This window comes from Pongo abelii, chromosome 23, assembly GCF_028885655.2.
Source record: "Pongo abelii isolate AG06213 chromosome 23, NHGRI_mPonAbe1-v2.0_pri, whole genome shotgun sequence".
Taxonomy (NCBI): Eukaryota; Metazoa; Chordata; class Mammalia; order Primates; family Hominidae; genus Pongo; species Pongo abelii.
In genome coordinates this window covers 42,839,794-42,863,333 of record NC_085929.1, presented here as the reverse complement: position 1 = coordinate 42,863,333, position 23,540 = coordinate 42,839,794, and the positions used below count along the sequence as shown (strand labels likewise).

At 50.0% G+C, this 23,540-nt stretch overlaps 1 protein-coding gene across 4 annotated transcripts in view; it reads left to right on the top strand.

Annotated features, from left to right (window-relative positions):
• The window catches only part of MYH9 (myosin heavy chain 9), a 105,957-nt gene that overhangs the window by 21,919 nt on the left and 60,498 nt on the right, over positions 1-23,540 (top strand). For 3 of the 4 annotated variants that reach the window (XM_024239996.3, XM_063723041.1, XM_063723040.1), the window contains exon 2: positions 17,303-17,654. In XM_024239996.3, the coding sequence (XP_024095764.3) occupies positions 17,322-17,654 (333 nt within the window). In that variant the 5' untranslated portion in view covers positions 17,303-17,321. Of the gene's footprint in view, positions 1-2,176; positions 2,345-17,302; positions 17,655-23,540 lie in introns of those variants that run through there. The other variant, XM_063723042.1, reaches the window with a different exon arrangement.

Here is a 23,540-nt window from a genome sequence, read left to right as displayed (position 1 = left end):
AGGATGTTCCCGGGAAGCCCTGTACCTAGGCAAGTCACTTAGCCTCCCTGAGCCTCTGAGGCTGTCTCCTTTTTTAGGGGGAGGGGCCGCGTGACCCTTCACTTTGCCAAGGCTGGCGGGATCAGATGATGTAAACACCATGAGATGAATGTATCAGGTGATGGGGTTGCTACAGCTGAGTCTCACCTGCCTGGAGTGGGACACTCCCCCCGACCCCCACCCCTCACCGAGTTTCCCTTTGGCTTTGGACTTGAGTTTCTGCTGGCCTGGCTATGTGATCTTGGGCAGATCGTGCCTCTCCTTCCTAGCGTAGATAAGTCAGGGTGGTGTTTTTCAAGAACTTTCAAGTGAGATTCATTGGTGGGTCGTGAAGTGAGTGGCAACCAGTTTGTTTGTTTATTTATTTATTTATTTTTGATATGGAGTCTCGCTCTGTCACCCAGGCTGGAGTGCAGTGGCAGGATCTTGGCTCACTGCAAATTCCGCCTCCCGGGTTCAAGTGATTCTTTTGCCTCAGCCTCCCGAATAGCTGGGATTACAGGTGCCTACCACCATGCCTGGCTAATTTTTGTATTTTTAGTAGAAACGGGGTTTTGCCATGTTGGCCAGGCTGTCTTGAACTCCTGACCTCAGGTGATCTGTCCTCCTCAGCCTCCCAAAACGCTGGGATTATAGGTGTGAGCCACCATGCCTGGCCAGCAACCAGTGTGTTTAGAAATGAAATAAAATAGACTTGAATGGAAAAGAATCAGAGTGAATAGCATGTGTATGTCACATTGTGACAGTTTTGTTAGACATGTTTGTATTTGTGACAAAAAGTTTTTAAATTAAAATTTAAAAAAAGGCTGGGTGCGGTGGCTCATGCCTGTAATCCCAGCACTTTGGAAGGCTGAGGCGGGCAAATCACTTGAGGTCAGGGGTTCGAGACTAGCCTGGCCAACATGGTGAAACTCCGTCTCTGCTAAAAATACAAAAATTAGCTGGGTACGGTGGTGCATGCCTGTAATGCCAGCTACTTGGGAGGCTGAGGCAGGAGAATTGCTTCAACTCAGGAGGCTACAGCGAGCCAAGATTGTGCCAACTGCACTCCAGCCTGGGCGACAGTGAGACTCTGTCTCAAAAAAAAAATAAAATAAAAAAAATAAAAATTATAGCTTAAGATAAATGTTGGGGCCCCAAGGATGAGATGCCCTGGTGCCTCTGGCAGCCCTGACTTAGGGTGGATCCTGCCTCCAGGCCCGAGCTGAGCTGCATGTTCAGCCAGGGCTGTAAAGGGAGCCCCTTGCCAGATCAGACTCTTTTACTAAAGGGCTTAACAAAATTCTGGGAAATGAGCTACATTCCTGGGGTGGAATAAATCATGTCGAGTTGGGTTAGGCAGGATGTGACTTCAAACCCTCGAAGTGGGCTGTGTGAGGGCAGCGTCTGTGACTGACTCATTATGAGCTCAGTGGCGACACAGGCTGTCTTGAGAGGAGGGAAAGACCATGGGGGAGGGGCTGGTGTGCGGGGCTGCCCCGAGCCCAGCTCTGGGAGCTTATTTTGTCCTCACAGTGGCACTGTGAGTTAGACGATACTCCGATCCAATGCAGAAGAAGGGGCTGGTGGGGGTGGGGGTGGGGGCTGTCAGCTAGAGCCACTGGGGCTCCTTGTAGCTGTCCATGGGGGTAGCTGGGATCAGCTCCATTTTACAGGTGGAGAAACTGAGGCTTGGGGCCCAAGTCAAGCTGGCAAAGTTTGTTCTGTTAGTTAAGTGGTGGCTCTGGCATTCCACAGGTAGCTTTTCTACCTCCTGGCTGTGGCTCATCCGCAGATGTCTTCTGTGAAGGCTGTAAGTGAATAATCACCATGAGCAGGTCCCTCTCCTTTTGAAGCCCATGATCAGAGTCCACTGCAATGACCGCTTGATCAATGCAGGGAGATTGTTGCTGACCCCTGGCCAGTGATGTGTCTCTTGGAAACAAAATAAAAATTAGCGTACGGCAGATATAGTTATCAGTGAGGCAGAGGGTGGGGCGGAGGGTGAGGACCCTGGATGGCCACAGAGAAGCTATGGCCCATTGTGGGTGGCCCTTGCTGTCTGTCCTGCTAAGGGGAGACATGAGCCACACCATAGTCATGTGGACTTATTTGGACAGTAAGATAGAAGATGATTGCGCTTAACATCAGGCACTTAAGAATGGGTGACGCAGATTTGACTGGAGTTGGTCCCTGGAGTCTGGACCTTTGGGAAGATGGGAACCTCTCCCATGACTTTAGTTCAGCACCTCCCATATGTGGGGCACTGGGGATGCAGTGGTGACCCGATCTCTGCCTTGGAGCCCTCAGCCCCGCAGGACTAGAGGTGAGATGGCTACTGGGGGAAAGTGGCTTCTCATTCATTCGCTTTTTTTGTGTTATTTAAATAATCACTCAAGAGGATAACAAGCTGCTGAAGGCCTGACGGGTTCTAGGCTGAGCGACCTTCAAAAGTGATCTTCTGTTTCTGGTCTCTGGTTGCACTTCTCAGCAGTCGTGATGTGGACTCAGAAAGCCCTCATGCTGCACTTTCCCACTGAGACGGTGGCCATATAATTACATCTTCTGAGTATGGTTATTTTTCTGCATTGGGTTTCAGCAAACTGTGCTCACATGCTTGAGGAAAGAAAAACCATTCTATCAGCAGAAGCTAAGGGAAGGAATAACTTTGCTGCAGGAATCTGAAGGGTTCAAGTTCCCCCTCCTGGGGGTGTGGGAAGCCTCCAGCCAGCTGGGGAGATACCATCTGCAGGGGGACATGCTTGGTGCGCTTGGTAAACCCAACCAAACCCTTCCCCTGTCAGCTGCTTCCAACCTGGGGACGAGTCAGAGGGGATCATCTGCCCCTCACTATTTAGGAGGGGACTTCCCCACCATACCTGAAACAATTTGCTTTTCTTTGCAGTTTCTCCTTGGTGGCTGAGAGAAAGCTTGTTATTGAGTAGGTAAGGTGCAGGTGTGATGTCACTGTGCAAATATTGAACCAATTAAAAGCAAAGCCAAGGGTCCAGTGTAGATGACTTATCTGCAGATCCAGCCCTAGTTCTGTCTGCCTGGCCTCTTAACATGGGGCAAAAGCTGCTTAACCTATTGTTTCCTCCTCTCCTTCCTTCCTTCCCTCCTTCCTCCCTCCCTCTCTCCGTCTCTCCCTCCAGCCACCCTTGGAGTGGTCATTCTTTTGGACTGCCAGGTTCCCAGAAAATACTTGCAAGCATTTTGAACAATTCAGTTATTTTGAACAAGCATTGATGCTCTCTCTGCAGCACCCTGGGCAAGAGCAAGAGGGGTGGGGAGACAGTCCCTGCCTCTAGAGAGTTCTAAGAGACAGTGGAGGACACAGGCAATGAAGCCATGGTTCTGGTATAAGGCAGATTGCGCTGGGCCTGTCGGGGAGGAGGGAGAAGGATGAGTAATTCATACTAGGGTAATTCATACTATGAGTAATTCATACTAGGAGAGGCTGCCTGGGGGAGATGGCATGTCCACTTGGTTTTGGGGACTCTCAGTCTGTGGAGAATTGGGGAGATGGGCCCTCCAGCTTGTCTCTGGGTGACAGCTGAAGCAAAGGCTGCTCTGGGGAGTGTGCTCTGGTGACTGGAATGGAGGGTTCTAGCAGTGGACAAGAGAGGTGTGGCTGGAAAGATGGTCGAGAGGCACTGGTGGAAGGCATTGAGGTGGGGTTATAAAGGCTGTGGGGGGCATACTTCTATCCATGCTGGATGGGCTGTCATTCTGGGGTGATGGCAGGGCTGGCCTCGAACTTTTGCTGCTTTCTGCCCTGGCTCATTAGTTGATTGATTTATTCATTAAGAAATGGTTTCAGGCTGGGCGTAGTGGCTCATGCCTGTAATCCCAGCACTTTGGGAGGCTGAGGCAGGTGGATCACTTGAGGTCAGGAGTTCAAGACCATCCTGGCCAACATGGTGAAACCCCATCTCTACTAAAATACAAAAATTAGCCGAGCGTGCTGGCTTGCACCTGTAGTCCCAGCTGAGGCGGGAAAATCACTTGAATCCAGGAGGCAGAGGTTGCAGTGAGCCAAGATTGTGCCACTGCACTGCAGCCCGGGCAACAGAGCGACTCAGAAATGGTTTCCGTGCTGAGGACCTATAAGCCATGTCTCTGTGGTGCTGAAGTTGGTATCTTAGTGGAGGACACCCCATTGGTCACTTTATTGTGTAGTCCGTGTGACACATGCCACATGAGATCTATGCCCAAGATGCTCTGGAAACACTGGCCCTGGAGCTCCTGGGATTGCTGGGTCACTTCTTACTGTCGTAGGACGGTGATTCCAGGGCTCTCCTCGAGCCAGGCTCTATTGAGTAGGAGATCAGAGGGTAAAGTCTGTGGCTGCACTTGTCCCTCTCGTGTCATTTAATCACTCTCCACCTAGCCTGGTCAGGGAACTGTCTTTTCTTCTCTTAGACTGGAAGCTCTCTCCTTGCAAGTCCCCAGTATTTTCCAACCACTGACTTCTCATTGCCCCTCCATGCAGGTAAGGGAGGATGATTTCTGTTTTATTTTATTTTATTTTTGAGGCAGAGTCTCGCTCTGTCCCCCAGGCTGGAGTGCAATAGCGCAATCTCGGCTCACGGGAACCTCTGCCTTCTGGGTTCAAGCAATTCTTGGCCTCAGCCTCCCGGGTAGCTGGGATTACAGGCACACACCACCACGCCTGGCTAATTTTTGTATTTTTAGTAGAGATGAGGTTTCACCATGTTGGCCAGGCTGGTCTTCAACTCCTGACCTCGTGATCCACCTGCCTTGTCCTCCCAAAGTGTTGGGATTACAGGTGTGAGCCACCAGACACCCCCAGCCAATTACTTTAAAATACAAATCTGATGTCACCTCTGCTCCTCCCCAATTATCCCTAGAATAAAGTCCACATTCCTAAATGGCTGATAAGATCCTGGGTTAGCTGCCCCAGTTTATCCCCTCCAGCCTGTCCCAAGCTATTGCCCCCACCCCTTCCCACGCAGGAGGAGGGACTCTATGTACCACATTCTGGTTTCTGGTGTCATTTTTTTTTTTTAAAGAAATTGTTGATTTAATTTTTAAGTTGACAAAAATTGTTTATATCTATCGTGTACAACGTGATTTGAAATATGTACTGGTGTTGTTTTTGATAGCCTGAGTTTCCTTGGGTGCCAGGCAAAGTGAAAGTGACCACAGGCCCTCCCTTGGACAGGCAAATGCCGTCATCTTTCAGTGTTCCCTGGACTTTCAGCAGTCACCTGAGCCCCCCCTCCATGCCCACTTCGAGGAGGCAAAGACAGAGCCTGCAGACGGGGCAGGCTCTGGGGCCCGGGCACTAAGTTCCTCTCTGGTTTTCTTATCTGCTAAGCATCAACACAGGCTTGGGTTGGAATAGTGCTAATGGAAACAAGTTCCAGCTTCTTCTGTAAGCAAACAACATTCCTGAGGTGGGAAGGGAAGGGGGGCCCACGGGCAGTCCTCAGCTCTTACCTCCTGGGCCCTGGGCAGCTGGGAGGAGCCCCCCACTCCTTGTTAGCCTGGGGAGAGTGAGGGCCTAGGTCGAGGCTGCTGTAGGTTATTAGCCCTGGGTGACAGGAGCCACTTTGCTGACCCACCCTGTAGATAACTGCTCTAACAGCCCTGTGTATTGCAGAGAGTGGCCTTGTGTATACCTGTGAGCAGATAGGACATCTTACAGGTGGGAAAGCCGAGGCCTGGGTGGTGCCTGCAGGATTGCACAGCTGGTCAGCACCTCACTGGACTCAAATCCAGCTCTTCTGCCACAGGCTTTGTGCCCATCTCACCAGACCAGCATTTCTCAGACCAGCATGGAGAGAGATTTTTCCTGCAGGATATTCCTGGGATGGAGTTAAGCAGATTTCTTTTTTTCTTTTTCTTTCTTTCTTTTTTTGTTTTTGAGATGGAGTCTCACACTGTTGCCCAGGCTAGAGTGCAGTGGTGTGATCTTGGCTCACTGCAAGCTCCCCCTCCCAGGTTCACGCCATTCTCCTGCCTCAGCCTCCAGAGTAGCTGGGACTACAGGCGCCTGCCACCATGCCTGGCTAATTTTTTGTATTCTTAGTAGAGACAGGGTTTCACCGTGTTAGCCAGGATGGTCTCCATCTCCTGACCTCATGGTCTGCCCGCCTCGGCCTCTCAAAGTGCTGGGATTACAGGCGTGAGCCACCACGCCCGGACTAAGTTAAGCAGATTTCTTTTTGCAGGCTGCTTCCTACAACCTTTTGTGCATATTGTGATGGCAAGAGGGCCACAGGGAGGTGGCATTCCATCCTTACTCGGCCATGAAACCCTCTTCCCTCTGCAAATTGCTGTCTTTATAGTCACCGTCCCTGAGAACTGTCCTGTCCTCTATGGATGGACATAACCTGCAGAAAGAGTCACTAGACTCCTGGTAACTGATTTTCAGAGGGCCCAGGTGTCATTCCTAGGAAGAATAGGGATTACATAGCTCAGGATCACAAGATAGAGGAGTTGGGAGGGAAATTCCTATCATGCCATTCTCCACTGGTAACTTGAGCTACAACTCTTCTGATGTTAGGTGGTGGTGATGGTGTTGTTGTTGTTTGTCCTCATTCTAAAGCTAGGAAATTGAGGTGCTAACAGCTTCAAGGTCACAGGAATTGTGAGTAGGGGACCTGGGACTCCAACCCAGGTCTGTCTGGCCCCAAAGCCATAAACCCCATCATGGTACATTACAAGCATTTATCTTGGGATTTGCAGAACCAGGACTTCACATGGCTGTGGTTTTTCCACTGCGGTCTGTCAGTTCTGAGTTGATACCAAAGGTTGATGTTGCCAGCACCTACTTGATAGATGGAGGCGTAGCATTCCAGGAGGGCACACGACCTTCTCATGGCATCCTAGCAAGAGCAGAGGCCATGCCAGCCAAGATTCTTTCTGGTATGTCGGACTGGTAGTAGGTGGTAGGTGCCTCTACACTGGTTAATCAGGGGGTGCTAGAAGGTTCTAGAAAACAGAGATGGTTGAACTATATGCAAAACCAGTAAATTATCTTCAGTCCTATTTCTCTTCATAGATTGAAAGCCCCAGTATGCATTCTTTCCCTTTTTGTTTTGAGGATATAAAAATGAGTCCATAAATGGTTTGGTGTTTGTAACAAATTAGGTGGCTATAACCCTCATGCGTGTGTGGTTTCAACTTGGCTCTCCTGTTACCTTCAGTTCTCCAGCCCTGTCCCTCTTTGCACAGCCACAGCCCAAGGGGATTTTCCAGCCTCTTGGGACCTTCCCCATTAAGTCTTTCTTCCTCATTTTGGCCTTGTTTCTCATTTATTCATTCAGGACACTTTAACTGAGCACCTGCTCTGGGCCAGGCATTGTGCCAGACATTTGGAATTGATGAATGAGACCCAATTCCTGTCCTCAAATAAAACTACAAATAATGAGTATTTAGCTGTTTGGTTACGGTGGAACAAGTACAGAGCACAGACGGGAGGGACATATATATGAGACGTCTTTTTGCTGCAAAAAGTCTTTAGAGAAGGGAGTGTTTGAGCTGAGATCTCAGAGAGGGTTCCTAGTACAAAGGACACTTCTCTGGCTTCTTTGAAGGCCTAGAGGCCTGAGCAGAGTGTAGTGTGAGTGGGGAATTGATTATATGCCGCTGGGAATGACTGTGGCAAAAGGAAGGGCAGGGGCAAGATGAATGGGTGGGGTCCTAGAGGGCTTGCTTAGCATGCAGATTTTATTCTGGAGAAGGTGTGGAGCTGTTGAACCATTTTGAACTGACCAAGTAATATCAATAAAATAGGAAGTCATATCAATAGGAATTTGAATTTGTGAGTCATCAGAAAGGAGTTCTGTAGAAGTGGCAGGGGAGGCCAGGAGGGAGGCAGTTGGAGCAGTCCAGAAGGGAGGGCCTGTGGGCCTGGACTGGAACAGGGCACGGGCAGTGGTGTTGGCGGAGGGCTGGGGAGGAGTTTACGGTGACTGTCTTGGGTGGTCAGATGGATGGTGTCTCCCAGAGATGGACACCCAGAAGAGGGTCTGGGTCTGGGGAGAGAAGGTGGGGGAGTTCAAGTGTGATGGTGCGTCCACCAGGTGGAGATGGCTTGTTGGTAGGTGTTTAAATATATTTATTAATATATGAAGGGGGTGTAGGGGAGAGCTCTGGGCGGGAAATAATCCGGCTGTCCCAGTGGTGGAAGCCATGGATTTCCTGGGTCTAATCCAGATTGATTTGCCAAAACTATTCAATAAATAGCATTTGGGCCTGGTGTGGTGGCTCACACCTATAATCGCACCACTTTGGGAGGCCGGGGCGGGCGGATTGCCTGAGCTCAGGAGTTCGAGACCAGCCTGGCCAATATGGCGAAACCCCATCTCTACTAAAATACAAAAAATTAGCCGGGCGTGGCGGTATGCACCTGTAGTCCCAGCTACTCGGGAGGCTGAGGCAGGAGAATTGCTTGAACCCGGGAGGTGGAGGTTGCAGTGAGCCAAGATCGTGCCACTGCACTGCAGCCTGATGGGATTCCCAGGGTAGAGTGAGCTGGCACAGCTGTGTCAACAACTCCCACCCCCAACCTCCAAAATGTGGCTCCCGCTTGTCTTCCGTTAATCATCTGGACCCTTTGATGCTGGTGACTTTGCTTATGAGTCGCAGGCTGAGCTGCCGTGTTGGAGATTCTGAAGGTGCTTCTTGCCTGCCTGGGGAGGCACATCAGTCTCTTCTGCCTGATTGATTGGTTTACTTTTAAATTGGGTATTCAGGATCTTTAAAGCACAGTCCAGCAGGAGAATCTAGGTCAGATCTCTTAGAATACAGTATGTTACAAGGGGCTGTCATTCCTTGGTGACAATGCCATCCATAATGGCCATTTTTATGGGGTCCTGGGAATCCTTTTGCCCTGAGGATTTCTGTTTTGTTAAGGAGATTTGGCCCATGCACTTCAGAGATGGGGGAGGATGACGACTGAGAGGTCTGGCTTCATAGTGCTGCGTTTGCTCATACGAACCCCTTCAATCAGTGGGCTCAACTGGGCGTGATTTGTCTTCCCCCGCAACCCCCAATTTCCACCTTTGGTGATGTCTGGAGACATATTTGGTTGTCACAACTGGTGACAGGGTGCGGCTGGCATCTAGTGGGTAGAGGCCAGGGGTGCTGCTCTGCTGCTAAATACCCCACATGGCACAGGACAGCCCCACCACAAAGGATTCTCTGGCCCCAGATAGCCATAGTGCCGTGGCATCCATCGTTTTGGATGTGGTTATTGAGCGACCGTACCTTCTTCCTGTACGTCAGCTCTTGCTTTTCTCCCTTGGCCTGGAATACTTTTCCACCATCTCTTCCCTTCCCTGCCAGTATTCTACCCATCTTGCAGAACCCGGTTTAAATGTCACATCCTCCACGATACTCTCACTTGAGTGTCCAAGGAAGTGTCCCTTTCTCTTTGTTCCCACGGCAAGTTGCATGTTCCTCTCCTCTTCTTCGTTGAGTCTGTGGTGGAGCTGGTTGTTGACGTGGGTGTTCCTCTCTGCATGAATGTTCCACTGTGGTAGGTGTCCTGTCTCATCGTTATGTGCATTTAAGGAATACGTGCTGCATTAAGCAGCCCTGCGAGGCAGGGAAGGCAGCATAAAATATTATCTGCATTTACAGTTGAGGCCAGAGAGGTGGCACTGGCCCAAGGCCACACAGCAAGGAGTTTCTGCATTCATCCACATGGCAGATCTGTCTAGCAGGTGCTTACTGCGTTTGGGTGTTGGATTCAGCAGTGAACAGGACAGAAGGAAGCCCAGGAGCTTGCTTTCTGTCTACTCTACCACATTGCCCAGGTGGACAATCCACCTAGTCACCTAGGTGCATGTCTGTCCTGCCACGCTACCTCATTAGAAACCCCCTGGGATCTTTATGCCTTTGTCATGATTTTTTTGCATGTGGATTCTCTATGTATTAGTTGATTGAATAAGTGAATCAAACGAGCTTGAAAAATTCTACATTATTATAGCAGCTGCTTTCAAAGAATTTTTTTTTTTTTTTTTGAGATGGAGTCTCACTCTGTTGCCCAGGCTGGAGTGCAGTGGCACCATCTCTGCTCACTGCAACCTCTGCCTCCTGGGTTCAAGCAATTCTCGTGCGTCAGCCTCCCTAGTGGCTGGGATTACAGGCACGCGCCACCACGCCCGGCTAAGTTTTGTATTTTTAGTAGAGACAGGGTTTCACTGTTTTGGCCAGGCTGGTCTCAAACTCCTGACCTCAGGTGATCCACTCGCCTCAGCCTCCCAAAGTGCTGGGATTACAGGTGTGAGCCACTACGCCTGGCCCAAAGAATCTTTCTTAACAATGGAAGCCAGCTACGTTGATAGTTTTATTTAACTCAAAACCAACGGCCGCAAGTAGAAAGAGAAAGGACATGTTCACCTGTGTTCTCCAGGATGGGGATGGGGACGGAAACAAACAAACAAACAGAGGGGCTGCTTGCATACATCAGTGGTGAGGCTGGAATAGGGCTTCCAGTGTCTGCGCTGAGGCTGCTGGGGTGTCTGAACTGAAGCCTTGGCATGCCCAAGGCCATTGGAGATTGGTTAGGTCAACTCCTGGCAGACTGGGCACAGAGAACTCAAATGGCTCACCCAAGGTCACACTCCCACCTTCTTTCTTACTTTTAGCACCCAGCAATTTAGGTTGGAAGGATGGAGTCCCTTGTGCGAGCCAGCATGGGGAGATGGGGTTTACAGCTTTGAGGTGGCATTATCAATGTCTGCTTAATTAATAAAGAGGGGGTTCTCTGTTTGTTTGCTTCTTGTAGCCCCCTTGACCTCACCAGGAAGGCAGCTAAGGGGGAAACGGAGCAGGGCATTGAAGCCACACGGGGCTGAGTCTGACCCTAGGTTTTGTGCCTTGTCTGAGCCCCATTTCCCCCACCTGTAAAATGAGTATGTATGTGCCTCATGAAATTATTGCAAGGATTGAGTGAGAACATATAGCGCTTACTAGCAGGCCCTCAGTCTATGCAGCTTTATGGTGAAGGTGATGACTTGGACACTCCCAGCCTAGAACTTGGCCCACGGAAAGGTTTACATCAGCCCTCGTTGTCTGGGAGTGGAAATGCTCTCAACCTTTCAACCAAAGATCTGAGAGTAGAATAAATTCTGTCTTTAAGGTGCTAGCTGTTCATTTTCCAGACAAACCCACAAATAAGTAAAAAGAGAAACGGAGGGAGGGAGGGAGAGTAGTCTCTGGGAAAACAGGGAGAAATAAAAGATCCATATGGATGTTTGGGGGGAAGGGGAGAAGGCAAATAATTGAGGCATTACATTTTGGGTTGAAAGATGTTTTTGGTCAACCTATTTACTTTCAGTTTCATCATTTCCTGAGAGTCCTAATTTAGCCTCTGGTTGTGTCCCGCTCGATTATGGCCTAAAAAGGCAACTGCTTGGGTTTCTTGGAGTTGGACTGGCACCCGCAGGAAGCTGGCGGGAAGGAAAGCGCTGGGGGATGGCCTCAGCCTGATCCAATCTCATCTCCAGGGGCGAGAGCTGCTTGCTTCCTTCTGAACCTCTTGCTGGCCTGCCCATTCCCACAGGAGCTCGGGACTTTCTGAGCCACGGAGAGCTTTCCTTTGTGTGTGTGTGTGTGTGTGTGTGTGTGTGTGTTGTTTTTTTAAGTGGTAGACGATGCTGGTTGGTTGCTTTCACATGTACATCCTGCTCAAATGGCAGTGCATGTCGATTCAGCCCTTTTGGAAAACAATTGGATGGGACATCTCAGGACTGTAGAAATGTTTGTATGATCTTTGCTCCTGTAACTCCACTTCTGGGAATGTATCTCAAGGTGGTGGTACACTAGGGCCGGGCGCGGTGGCTCACGCCTGTAAGCCCAGCACTTTGGGAGGCCGAGGCAGGCAGATCACCTGAGGTCAGGAGTTCAAGACCAGCCTGGCCAACATGGTGAAACCCCATTTCTACTAAAACTACAAAAATTAGCTGGGCGTGGTGGCAGATGCCTGTAATCCCAGCTACTCGGGAGGCTGAAGTGGAGAATCGCTTGAACCTGGGAGGCGGAGGTTGCAGTGAGCTGAGATCACGCCACTGCACTCCAGCCTGGGTGATAGAGCGGGACTCCATCTCAAAAAAAAAAAAAAAAAAAAAAAGATGGTATACTAGATAAGAGGGTGAAAAAACCTTATAAGTGGTCCTTAAAAAAAAAAACACTTGAGAATATGATGTAGCCATTACATGATGGACAGTGAGGCCTTGGCATCAGGAGTTCTGGGTTCAGGTCCTCATTCCCCAGCTTGTGTGACCGAGTAGAGTTACTTTCTCTCAGGGCCACCGCTGCATCATCATCTGCAAAATGGGTTGGATAAAATTGATTAACAAGCAAATCTGAGGCTGGGTGTGGTGGCTCACACCTGTAATCCCAGCACTTTGGGAGGCCAAGGCGAGCAGATCACATGAGGTCAGGAGTTCGAGACCAGCCCAGCCAACACGGTGAAACCCCGTCTCTACTAAAAATACAAAAAATTAGCCTGGCATGGTGGCACGCGCCTGTAGTCTCAGCTACTTGGGAGGCTGAGGTGGGAGAATCACTTGAACCCGGGAGGCAGAGGTTGCAGTGAGCTGAGATCGTGCCTGGGTGACAGAGCAAGACTTCATCTCAAAAAACAAAAACCAAGCAAATCTTAACCCTACAGGAAAACAGTCATAGTAAGGAAAATACAAAATCTGAAACTCTGTCCTCTGCCTGATAGTTAAAAATCAAGTGTTTCCATGAACCAGGTCCAGAAAGGACCACGAAAAGAAAGAGAAAACTGATTTTGCAAGGCGGGGAGGGGTGGTGGGGGGAGTTCAGGAATTGAGGGAATTATTTTTCTTTTATTTTCAAAAACTTTTATAGTATGGGCAGTTTTAAAAAGTTTCATCCGGGCACGGTGGCTTATGCTTGTAATCCCAGCACTTTGGGAGTCCAAGGCGGGCGGATCACCTGAGGTCAAGAGTTCAAGACCAGCCTGACCTAAAACCCCATCTCTACTAAAAATACAAAAAGTAGCCGGCTGTGGTGGTGGGCGCCTGTAGTCCCAGCTACTTGGGAGGCTGAGACAGGAGAATTGCTTGAACCTGGGAGGTGGAGGTTGCAGTGAGCTGAGATCTCGCCATTGCACTCCAGCCTGGGCAACAGAGCGAGACTCTGTCTCAAAAAAAAGTTTCAAAGAGGCCGTTTAACAGCCCCAGGATGGAATAGGGAGGAGTGGCTGCACGCTGGCTGCTGTGTTTGATAGACTGCCTTCCGGGTATCCCGCTGTCGTGCCCCTTATTGAATTTTTAGTAGCTCTTTACTATCCCCCATTCATAAATGAGGCGTATGGATTATAGATAAGGTGGTTTAACCCACATGCATCCTGGAGAGGTCTGAGTATTAACCTGACTGAACACACTTATACACACACATGAACACATACACACACACGCACGCCCCCAGGGGCACAGGATACAGGTGGAAACAGCAGCTCTGCTGCAGCCCTGTGGCCCCCCATCATTGAATGTGGCTAATCCTGCCCAGGTGGGCGAGGGGGCTTTCATAGAAACTCCACTGTTTATCCCGACCTTTGTGGCTCTCCCTGCTGGTCTAACCTGTGTATTGATCTTGGTGCTGCTGCTAACCCACGTCATTCTAGCAGAGTTGCTGAAACCAAATAGCCCTGTCCTTGGCCAGGCTGAGCAGATCCCAGTCTTGCTTAATGAAAAGTTCTGGGAGGGAGGTGCCCAGGCAAGTGGGGGCTCTGACCTTCGGCTGGAGCCTTGGTCCTTGGAGGCGGGGGGTGTCCCTGGCGGGATGCATTCTCTCTTCCTCTTGCAAGAACTGTGGCTTGGTGGCCAGGCCTCTGCTGGTCTTCAGGTGGACACCACTGGCCTGTGACTGTCCCCTGCCCTCCCACCAAGGCCTGAAAGTCGGGCAGGGTGAGGTTCTGAGGGCAGTTGTTTGGGTGGAATTCCTCCCCGCCAGCTGGTGTGATGTTTGTGACCCTCCAGAGCGGATTTCCAGGGCAGTCTGAGTGCCTGGGCCCTGCAGCCTGAGGGTGCCCATGGGCTGCTGAGAAGCCAGGCTACCAGATGGGTTCTTTGCTGTTAGGGTTGGCATTGCTGGGGCGAAGCAGAGTTTAAGGACGATCAGAGCTCATTCTGCCATTGCTGATGGGCTGCAAGCTTGCTGCCGACAGTAGCGGGCCGAGGGAGTAAATCTTGAATTGTAACGTGCCTGCTTTTTGACGGGCCACGTGGTCCACACTGGGAAGGCTCACTCAGCCTTCCTGCCTACCCGATAACATCCGGCAAATATTTGTTGAACGCTCTGGAATGCATTCCTCTCCACTCCCCACATCACACTCAGCTCGTGGGGACAGTTAGGGCCGAGCTCCAGTGCCGGCCTGGCTTCCGAGGGACCCCATGCACAGTTGTTCTGGGAGGAGGCCAGGCACAGGGGCCAGGCGTCCCTGGGTTACCGTCCCACTCCATGCCTGGGCTGGGCAACTCTGGGCAAGTGACTTGCACTTTCTGAGTCTGTTTCCTAGTTTATGAATTGGGGATGATGAGACAGCTCTTTCCCAGGATGGTTGCCAGTTAGGTGAGGTAGTGAATAAACTGAGCTTGGTGCTGGGAGGTACTTAGTAACCGTCCCCTGTCCCTTCTGCTCTCGGTAGGAGTCTCATGAGGGGCACCGATGTCCTCAGATGCCTTCATTGGCGGGGTCAGCAGCACACTTAGGATTGGGGGCATGGGGTTCAAGTGAGTCTCTCTGCTATTCATGGAGTTATCCTTCGTGGGTTTGGGGTCTATGAAAAGGCTGAGAACCCGCAGCCCCTGAGACCTGTGTTCTATGATTGCTGCAAGGTCTTGAGCAGGGCAGGGGCGCGATGGGGAGACTTTGGGGAGCCTGGGTGCTGGGATGCTAGGGGTGCCTGTTGACTAGTTAGTGGTTAGACACATGGTAGGGAGACAAAGAACAACTAGGATTTACCTGGCAGGGAGAAACCTTGGATTTGCTTGAATGGACTGGCCAGCGTGGAAGTGCAGACAGCTGAAAATAAGCTGGTAGCGCCCTGGGGGCTGCTGCTGGCGTAGACCCTAGACCTCAGACCTGCAGCAAAGACGAGGGCCGGCCAGGCAGTTCACAGCCACCGTTCCTGTCTTGTTTGCTCTGACTCGCTCTGAGCCCAGCCTGCTCTCAGGGTGGTCCTTGCAGAGTGGATGTGCCCCCTGGCCCCCACGAGGGTCTGTGAGGTTTGCCTGTGTTGGGAATTGTCAACAGAGCCACCGGCCGGGGAAGCTGGTGACGCTACCAAGCTCTGTTCCTGGGACTTGTGTCCCTCCTGGCGAAAGGGAGCCAGCAAAAAGGTTTTTTCCTGGAAAACCGCCCCTCCTGGAGTGAGTCCAGGGGAGCCCCTCGGCCTTGACTGAAAACCACTAATAAGCCCAGATGAAAAGTTCTGGGCAGCCTAGACTTTTCCCTTTGTTCTTTCCCTCCCAAGCCCCCAGCCTCCTTGGGATCCAAGTCCCTCTTGGAATCTGGAAGCACGAAAGCCCAAGGTGTTCCGTATTTGGATCTGGGGACTTCCTGGATTGCAGGAGCCTGAGGGGAGGGGGCTTGATCTCACAGAGGGAAAAGAACCTTCCTGATCTTCCTTGATTTCCCAGTGGGAGCTGGGCAGTGAGCTTCTGGGCTGCCTCCTCTGGTGGTCACAAGCTGAGTCTGTTTTACACTAGGGTAGTCACCTCAGGTGATCCCAGCCTGTACCTCTGAGCAGGAATAACGATGGTGTTAGCCGTGGAAAGGCCACAGGACTGGATGACTATGGAGAAGCCCCTTACATCCAGGGAGCTTGTTTCCTCACTGTAAATTGGTGGTGATAATATATACCTTACCTGGTTTACAGAGTTGTTATGACAAAGACCTTTCGAGATAGCGAAATATGTGTGAAAGCATTTCATAAACTATAAAACCAGACAGATATATAAAGCATTATTATTTTATGTCTTTTTTTTGCTACGGAGTTTTGCTCTTGTTGCCAGGCTGAAGTGCCATGGCACAATCTTGGCTCACCACAACCCCCGCCTCCTGGGTTCAAGTGATTCTCCTGCCTCAGCCTCCTGAGCAGCTAGGATTACAGGCATGCGCCACCACGCCTGGCTAATTTTGTATTTTTAGTAGAGACGGGGTTTCTCCATGTTGGTCAGGCTGGTCTCAAACTCCCTACCTCAGGTGATCCGCCCGCCTCGGCCTCCCAAAGTGCTAGGATGACAGGCCTGAGCCAGCGTCCCCGGCCTATTTTATGTCTTCATTTTGCAAATGAGTTTTGAAAAAAGCAAACACACATGAACTTAAGTTCTCTTGGCTCATGAATTGTGAGGGTCACTTTTGACCTTAGTGTCCCCAAAGGGAAGCACTCTTAGCATTCTCCATGTTTCTTGGAACCTGGCATCTTTTCTCTTTGCTTTTTTTGGGCTGTATTATCAAGATGGAATTAAAATCTGGTGGCAACATGTATTGATGTTTTATTTTCTTCTCTTGTCTTAGTTGACTTCATGAACTAATAACAAGTTTTTTAAACTGGAAGCTTCCACTATGTGGGGTTGTAGTCAGTTGCGTTTTTTGGCTGATTAGAAACCTGTTTTTGTTGGAAATCCTCCCAAACTGTGTGACTACTTTGCTACCTTTGTATCTGTAGCATAGCGACTTGAATTGCATCTGTCTTTGAGACTCTTGTTATGTTCATTTGGCACAATAGTTTTCTTGATTGTGGATTGACCCTAGGACGATACACCTTACCATTAGTTGCTAACAAAATCCCTGCTATCACCTTGTTTTTCTGTTGCCAAGGCTGGAGTGCAGTGTGGTGTGAGCTGGCTTACTGCAACCTCCGCCTCCTGGGTTCAAGTGATTCTCCTGCCTCAGCCTCCCGAGTAGCTAGGATGACAGGTGTGCACCACCACGCCTGGTTAATTTTTGTATTTTTAATAGAGACGGGGTTTCACCAGGTTGGCCAGGCTGGTCTTGAACTCCTGACCTCAGGTGATATGCCTGCCTTGGCCTCCCAAAGTGCTGGGATTACAGGCATGAGCCACTGTCCTGGGCTCAACTTGTTTTTTCAGTGATGCACATCTTTATCCCAAAAGTGTGGAACAAGAAAATTGTGCAGCTTGGTTATATAGAGTTTTACTGCGTCTTAATCCTATACAGTTTGCAAAGAGAAGAGGTGTGAGCATGAGTGATCTTGTGTGGCTGACATAGTTGTATGTAATGTGTTGTCTTTTTCCTCCTCCCTTAGGTCCTGGCTATAAGTCACCATGGCACAGCAAGCTGCCGATAAGTATCTCTATGTGGATAAAAACTTCATCAATAACCCGCTGGCCCAGGCCGACTGGGCTGCCAAGAAGCTGGTATGGGTGCCTTCCGACAAGAGTGGCTTCGAGCCAGCCAGCCTCAAGGAGGAGGTGGGCGAAGAGGCCATCGTGGAGCTGGTGGAGAACGGGAAGAAGGTGAAGGTGAACAAGGATGACATCCAGAAGATGAACCCACCCAAATTCTCCAAGGTGGAGGACATGGCAGAGCTCACGTGCCTCAACGAAGCCTCGGTGCTGCACAACCTCAAGGAGCGTTACTACTCAGGGCTTATCTACGTAAGTGGCTGCCCTGGCACCCCACAGGATGGGTCTGAGGGCTCCGAGGTGGGGGCGGGCCAGGTCTTCCCTTCACCCTCACGTGCCTGGGCCCTGGCTCTCTGGTTGAGAAGGGGGCTCGAAGGAGTGCTGGGGCGACATCCTTGAACTTTGACATCTGAACATCCTAGTGGGATGTTCTTATAGCATTATTATTTTCCCTTTGCAGCCAAAAACAAAACAGGAAGCCTGTTTTAGAACATATGTAGGGAGAAGAATATGGCCCTGTCTGAGGGATGCCCACCCACTGGCCTTCATCCTCAAGTTTTGGTGGAGATATGAAGGTTCAGGTCAATGTTGTAGATTCTTTCTTTTTTAATTTTTTTTTTTTTTTTTTTTGAGACGGAGTCTTCCTCTGTTGCCCATGCTGGAGTGCAATGGTATGATCTTGGCTCACTGTAACCTCTGTCTCCTGGGTTCAAGCGATTTTCCTGCCTCAGCCTCCCGAGTAGCTGGGATTATAGGCACCTGCCATAATGCCTGGATAATTTTTGTATTTTTAGTAGAGACGGGGTTTCACCATGTTGGCCAGGCTGGTCTTGAATGCCTGACCTCAGGTAATCCACCCGCCTCGGCCTCCCAAAGTGCTGGGATTACAGGTGCGAGCCACCATGCCTGGCCTCTTTTTTTAAATTTTAATTATTTTTAATAATATCTTTAAAAAATCTTTTTTAACATTTTAATTATTTTTTAAATATCTTTTAAAATTTTTTTTTAAATAAAATATCTTCATTATTTAAAATATTTTAAAAAATATCTTTTAAAATAAAATATTTTAAATATAATATCTAAATATCTTAAAAGATATTTTATAAAAATATCTTTATCTCTTTTGATTTCTTTCCAATAAGCCTTTTGCACTTTAAAAATGTAGTAGATTCCTTCTAAAGTAGGGAGTGCCAGTTCGTGGTTTCCTGCTTTGTTCCTCTTGCATCACTGGATCTCTTCTCCCTTCACCATTTGCCCCAAGCGCATTTTTGGTATCTCTGCCATCTTACTATTTTTTTTTTTTTTTTTTGAGACAGAGTCTTTTTTTAATTGGCCAGTCTGGTCTCGAACTTCTGACCTCGTAATCCGCCCACCTCAGCCTCCCAAAGTAGCTCTGTTGCCCAGACTGGAGTGCAGTGGCATGATCACAGCTCACTGCAGCCTCAAACTCTTAGGCTCAAGCGATCCTCCCACCTTAGCCTCTCTGGTGGCTGGGACTACAGGCCTGTGCCACCACGCCTGGCTAATTTTTAATATTTTTATTAGAGACAGGGTCTCATCATGTTGCCTAGGGCTGGTCTCGAACTCCTGAGCGCAAGTGATTCTCCTGCTTGGGCCTCCCAAAGTGTTGGGATTATAGGCGTGAGCCACTGTGCCCGGCCCATCTTGTTCTTTACGGATGCTTGTTGGTGTGGCTTACTTCCCTAGTGTGCTTTGAGCAGAGGTGAGCCACCAAGAGTAAGACTTGCTCCGGGACTCTGTCCAGCACTTTAGTGCTGGTCCCTTGCCAGGCTTGACCAAGGGGAAGTGTGTTGAGAGTCCAGAGAGCAGCATGTGCAAAGGGCCAGCACATGCAGCAGATCAGGGGCGTCATTTTCTTTCTTCTGGCAAGAAAGAAAATGCAGAAACACAGCCCATCACCAAGTTAGGAGACAGGGAGATGAGCATTTATACATCCCGGAGGCAACGGGCTCTGGGGTCACAAAGTCCTGTCGAATATCAACCCCAAATTCCTCTGTTCAACTCAAAGATATTTCCTTCTGGTTTTGTCCCCAGTGGGAAAGAAATATCTGCTTGTTATTATTCCTAAAATAGCTCTTTATTTCTTTATGCTGCTCTAGCCACCTTGAACTTTGGGCTGAATAAAACAGTCCTCAAAATGTTTTTGACCTAGTGGAATAAAGCCATGAAGAGGTTATTATAGGCTGGGCATGGTGATGCATGCCTGCAATCCCAGGACCTTGGGAGGCCAAGACGAGAGGATAGCTTGAGCTCAGGAGTTTGATACCAATCTGGGCAACATGGTGAAACCCCATCTCTACAAAAAAATAAAAAAATTAGATGGACCTAGTGTGGCGTGCCTATAGTCCCAGCTATTTCTTAGAGGCTGAGGTGGGAGGATCACTTGAGCCCGGGGGGTCAAGGGTGCAGTCAGCTGAGATTGCACCACTGCACTCCAGCCTGGGCGACAGAGTGAGACCCTGTCTCAAATAAAAAAAAGAAAAAAGATTATTATGGCCTTCCCACTTTACAGATGGGAAGACCAACTTTCAGACTGAGGGATTTTGCTCATGATCACATATGTAATAAAAGCAGGTGGTGGCAGGCTCATTCTGTTACAGAGACAGCAGCTCTCAAAGGGTCAGCTGTTTAATTTTCTGTATGACTTCAGACAGACTTAAGCACATTTCTACGAGGTAGACTCATGCTTCTGAGTGCCCTGCAATGTGCTAAAGCCTTCAGTGGAGCCATGGGCCATTTTATTTGCCTGGAATTCCTGACTAGGACTGCATTTCCTTGTTATTGCTAAATCAGTCTGTGATAACGAGGTCCTTGTTTTATGCCATCGATCCATCGATGCCCACCCTTTGGGGATGAACCTGGCTCATCAAAGACCTATCAACAAGTAGATATGTGGAACAGTCTCCTTTACAACCCAGCTTTCTCTTTTTTCTTTTTTTTTTTGAGACGGAGTCTCACTTTGTCTCCCAGGCTGGAATGCAGTGGTGTGGTACCATCTCGGTTCACTGCAACCTCTGCCTCCCGGGTTCAAGCGATTCTCCTGCCTCAGCCTCCTGAGTAGCTGCAACTACAGGTGCCCACCAGCATGCCCGGCTAATTTTTGTATTTTTAGTAGAGACGGGTTTTCGCCATATTGGCCAGGCTGGTCTCGAACTCCTGACCTCATGATCCGCCCACCTCGGCCTCCCAAAGTGCTGGGATTACAGGCATGAGCCACCGTGCCCGGCCCCAGCCCAGCCTTCTAACATGGCAGGTGGGAAGAATTGAGGCCCAGAGATAGCAAGGAACTTAAGCAGGGTCACACAGCCAGGTGTTGGCCAGGCTGAGGCTGGAACTGGGTTCCTGATTTTCGGACCTATTGTGTCTCATCTGTTACTTGATAAGATTATCATGTGGACCAAATTAAAGGCCCCTGTCCCTAAGGAGTATTAACCACTGAAATTCAGAATTAGTGACTTGCAAATAAATGAATGGCAGACTGTGCTTTAAGGAAGCACAGTGTGTCTGTGGGGGCAACATGGGAGCTGCAGCCTCATTGTCTGGGATTGGGAGGCGCTCCTCTTGGCAGGCTTTATAGCTTATGTCACACCCACTCTGCTGTGCCACTAAGCTGAGATGGCCTCTGCTCAGTAAAGCAGAGCCCTTAAGTGCTACAGTTGGAGCCTCCAGGACCTGGTTCAAATCCCAGCTCTGCCCCTTACTGGCCATGAGACATGGCTATGTGGAGTCTCACCTCCTCATCTGTGAGGATTCCATGGGAACTTTTTTTTTTTTTTTTTTTTGAGATGGAGTCTTGCCCTGTCGCCCAGGCTGGAGTTCAGTGGCACGATCTCGGCTCACTGCAACCTCTGCCTCCCAGGTTCACGCCATTCTCCTGCCTCAGCCTCCCGAATTGCTGGGACTACAGGGGCCCACTACCACACCCGGCTAATTTTTTGTGTTTTTAGTGGAGACAGGGTTTCACCATGTTAGCCAGGATGGCCTCGATCTCCTGACCTTGTGATCCTCCCGCCTCGGCCTCCCAAAGTGCTGGGATTACAGGCGTGAGCCACCACACCTGGGATCCATGGGAACTTTCTAAAGCACCCAGCCAGCACCTGGCTCGGGACAAGGCCTGGGGGCCTGGACTCAGTCTGCTGATGTGTGTTACAAGTGAAAGTAACTCCTGTTTCTCTGCTTGGCTCTTTATTGGTGCCTTTTTAACTTGAGTCTCTTTTGGGATCTGCTGGATATGAGTTGAAACAAGTGGAGCACCTGAGCCTGCCTGAGCTTGCACAGGGCCTCTCCCTCCCACGAAAGGGAACAGTCATTATTCAGATACATTCAGTGTTAGTGGCTGCGTCTTTCCATTGCAAGCCACATGCAGAGGTTTTACTGTGGGTGGGCGTGGTGGGTAGTGCCCACGAATTTTCTCCAGAACTCTTTGGCTGGAGGCATTAACTCTCATTTTTGCTTCCTTGCTGTCACCTCTGGTGTGCAGTTCCTCCTGCCTCTCACCAGCCTTCTTCTAAGCATCATCACTAAGAGGCCCATTGATGGCCTCTGCAGTCATTCTAGTGGAGACCCCAGCAGGTGCAGAGCTATTAGCATGTCAGCGCCCCTGGGCGGGGCTGCCTGGGCGGGAGGTGCTGCCTGGTTCATGGTCTATCTCTCCATCAAGCTTCCAAATCATGACCTCAGGAGCCTTCGTGCAGCCTGTTTGCCCAGCATTGTGGGTGGCGTGGCTAATTCTGAGCCACAGCTGCTCTGTCTTTTTCTTCAGGGGGTGAGGCCCTGGGATGGGGGCGGACGGGCACAAAGAGCCTCTGTGGCCTGTGAATGGAGCAGCGCCGTGTCGCGGCCGCGCCGCGTGGGAGCAAAGCCGCTTGCTCGATGTCTTGCCTCCACGAGCATCCAGTGAATCTCCTTCCTCCCACCTGAGCCTCAGTGCTCATTCCACAGGGCTTAGCTCCATCATCACTGCTTTGACGGGATTAGCCCAGAGAACTTTGAGCCCCCGTAGACCACTCCACAGGACCATCTGCCCACCCAGCTGTCAGAAAGACTTGTCCTAATGACCCGCAGTCCCCTTCTGCTGTCAGCACCAGCTGTTTCCAAACATCTGGCTCCATGGCACTCCCTTAGTGTGCTACCATGTGTCCTTGGTTTTCCTGCGCTGGATTTCCTAGAGTGTGGGTTTTCTCAAAGTCCAGGAACAAAGCTTGATTGTTTCTGAGCTCTTGGGGTGACCTTGCTGCTCCCTGGCCTTCTGTCTTGTCCCCACTCGACATTCACGCAGAGGAAAAACCAGAACAGGCTCCCGTGTCTCTTCCTTCTGAAATGCCTGGGTCCGCAGGTTGCCAATACCGTATTTACACTTCTTCAGAGCTTTCCTGGTCTCTTGTGAAAAGAGTAGTTGGAGAGAAAACAAGTGACTAATTATCCCAGGAAGAAAGGAAATCAAAGGCCCTGCATCTCCTTTTCCAAGCAGCCAAACATGCTTGTCCATTTCTAAGCTCAGCTGCTCTTTTTTTTTTTAAGCTCAGGGTCTCCCTCTGTCACCCAGGCTGGAGCACAGTGTTGCCATCATGGCTTACTGCAACCTCGAACTCCTGGCCTCAAGTGATCCTCCTATCTCAGCTTCTTGTGTAGCTGGGACTACAGGTGCATGTCACCACAACCAGCTAATTTTTATTTTAATTTTTTAATTTTTTGTAGTGATGGAAACTTGCTTTGTTGCCCAGGCTGGTCTTGAACTCCTGGCCTCAAGTGATCCTCTCACCCTGGCCTCCCCAAGTGCTGGAATTCCAGGTGTGAGCCCCTGTGCCTGGCCTCAGCTGTTTTGAATGCATACCATTGTGTGGTTGGTGGGGCCCTCTGGGTTCTGCCTTTAGTCTAATTGCTGCTTGGAAATTCCCTGTGCATAGCCTTTGGCCCGTGCCTGAGAAGAGCCTTCTCTTCATGACTGGTTCCTGTGTGGACCCTGTCTTTGGGTTCAGCCGCAAGATCCATCCTCAGTTTTGGAGCGACTGGAGAGGGCACAGGTGGAGGGGGCTGGGTTGACCCCATAGTGCATGCAGTCCCTCAGATGGTGGCTGCTTCATGAACAATGAAGGTGCAGGTCACTTGTGATGGAGA